This window comes from Ipomoea triloba, chromosome 14 (genome assembly GCF_003576645.1).
Source record: "Ipomoea triloba cultivar NCNSP0323 chromosome 14, ASM357664v1".
In the NCBI taxonomy this organism is placed as follows: Eukaryota; Viridiplantae; Streptophyta; class Magnoliopsida; order Solanales; family Convolvulaceae; genus Ipomoea; species Ipomoea triloba.
This window is the reverse complement of record NC_044929.1, coordinates 19,040,747-19,042,898: the sequence shown is the minus strand read 5'-3', so window position 1 is coordinate 19,042,898 and position 2,152 is coordinate 19,040,747. Positions and strand designations below refer to the sequence as shown.

Genomic DNA, 2,152 nt, shown 5'->3' with positions numbered 1-2,152 from the left:
TCTAATCCCCCCCCCCCCCCCCCCCCCCAGAAAATTATTTATTTACTTTTGACCCATCCTATTTGGATTTTATTTTGTTTTGGCCAGTGGTTGCTAGGGGCCAATCCCATATCCCAAGTCCTAACCTATAATTTTTTAAAACACTCTGTTCATGCAGCGAAAAAGAAAGTTGGGGAAATGAATTTGGGCCTGTTTAGTATGGAGCTATTTTTCCAATTTTTATTCTCTAGTTCTTTCCTTTTGTAGAATTTTCCAAATGGAAAGTGGGCCATTTTAAGCCCAATCTTTCTTCCCCTTCAGCTTCAGAAAACCCTGCTACAGTGCTATATAAAAGCACTGGTTATGTTCCAACAATGATTTGAATTGCGTGATATATTTATTACTCATTTACAGGGTCATGGAGCTCTTGACCGGGATGATGAGGTAAAGTTTTCAGCTTATTATTTGGAGACACCTTCACATTCATGTGATTTTATTTGTTATCTGTTCTCATTGTCCAAGTTTTCTTATTGGTTCTGTAATGTTAATTATTCCATTCATTCATGAATATGCAGGATGTTTACTTTGATGATGAATCTGCCGAAGTTGTTGTATCATCCTTGAGGCTGGGAGATGACCAGGGGAGGTGAGTTTTTGGTTGAATGCAGTAGCATATATTTTCATACCAGAAGCTGTTCTGGGTAGCTTCTTTCTACAGAAGTTGTGTATGACATTTAATCCTTTCTGCAGCAGTTTGTTCACAAATTCAAACTGGTTTGCTTTCCAAGATGATAGAATAGGCGGTGCTCCTATGAGCACCTCAGCTTCTGATTTGATGGAGGAGATCAACCTAAATGGAGCACCCAATGGTGGTAGCAGTAATAGTGATGATGAGGTGGTAGTCGGAGCGGAGGACGAATTGCCTGAAAGCAAAGGTTTTACTGATGGCAAGACGAGTTCTAATGTCAACAACATTTTCAATGGATTTACTGGAATCAACACCGCCAATGGTGTAGGCTTAAATGCCCAAGATGCGAAAGCAGGTGCATCTGGTGATATGGATTTCTTCCGTTTTGAGACATCAGAGAATGATGACCCTTTCGGAGACCGGCCAATACCTGAATGGGTAGCATGGGGGGATTCCACAGATCTCCAAGCCGGTGGATCCAGTTTAAACCCGTTTCTTGATCAAACCAACTCTGATGGTGAAGTAGTCAATTCAGTGGAGGCAACCACCACATCACCGCCACCTCCTAATTCCACATCCAGTGGAGAATCTCCTCCAAATGATGCCTCAACTTCTCCTGATTCTAATAAGACGACTTCATGTGTGTATGGTTCCAGTCCGAAAGCTGCAGTCCCTTCTTTGTTCGAAGAGGATGTTGAATTTGTAGGCGTGGAATTAGAAGGTACCGAGAAGGCAATGGAACATGCCCTCAAGGAGGGTATTGTTGGAGAAGCAGCACCATTGAAAAGGAGCAGCGTACCCAAGTTGCCAGAAAACGAGAATACAGACGAAAGCGCTGCATCTATGAAAGAGTTCAACGACGCAAATTACTGGAGAGTTGATCAGGAAGTTGCGGTGTTGGAGTAACAGTACAATAGTCAACAATCAATTTTATGTGAACCTGGAAGTCAGAGCTTTGCTGGCCAGGGACCCATATTTTCATTTGGTGAGAGTTTATGCAGAAGAGACAATGTACAGTATTTTTTTTTTTTTTTTGGATCGAACCATAGGCTATAATATAGTGTTTGTTACTGATTAATTATTGATACACTTGCTCAGTCTAGTGTCCAGGTTTTGTGCCCTTTATTCCTTTCATAATATGTTTCTTCCATATTTCTCAGACGGGGTTGTTTATTTCAATGTTTCCGTTCAATTTTGATTAAAGTTTTGGACTTTGCTATATTAATGTTTTGTAAAGTATTGATCAGAGCTGATTTCTGTAATTATGGTATCAATCTTGCCGTTAAAAATAAAAAAGATTACATAGAAATTAAATATTTCAATGCTATGTTTTTGTTTTTATTGAACTGATGATATTTACATTGTATATATTGAATACAAAATGGGAAGAGATGGGGTGATAGGTAGCGTGTATTTATTAATAAAGGAATAAGGGTCAAATTGGCCACTGAACGTAACGCGATAGTGCAATCAGGTCACTCGATC

General features: G+C 39.8%; 1 protein-coding gene across 2 annotated transcripts in view; it reads left to right on the top strand.

Moving 5' to 3' along the window:
- The window catches only part of LOC116004205 (serine/threonine-protein phosphatase 6 regulatory subunit 3-like), a 9,842-nt gene extending 7,954 nt beyond the window's left edge, over positions 1 to 1,888 (top strand). Inside the window, exons 17-19 of one of the 2 annotated variants that reach the window (XM_031244162.1) lie at positions 394 to 423; positions 555 to 625; positions 733 to 1,888. In XM_031244162.1, the coding sequence (XP_031100022.1) occupies positions 394 to 423; positions 555 to 625; positions 733 to 1,573 (942 nt within the window). In that variant the 3' untranslated portion in view covers positions 1,574 to 1,888. Of the gene's footprint in view, positions 1 to 393; positions 424 to 554; positions 626 to 729 lie in introns of both variants that reach the window. The other variant, XM_031244161.1, reaches the window with a different exon arrangement.
- The last annotated feature ends 264 nt before the right edge of the window (positions 1,889 to 2,152 follow it).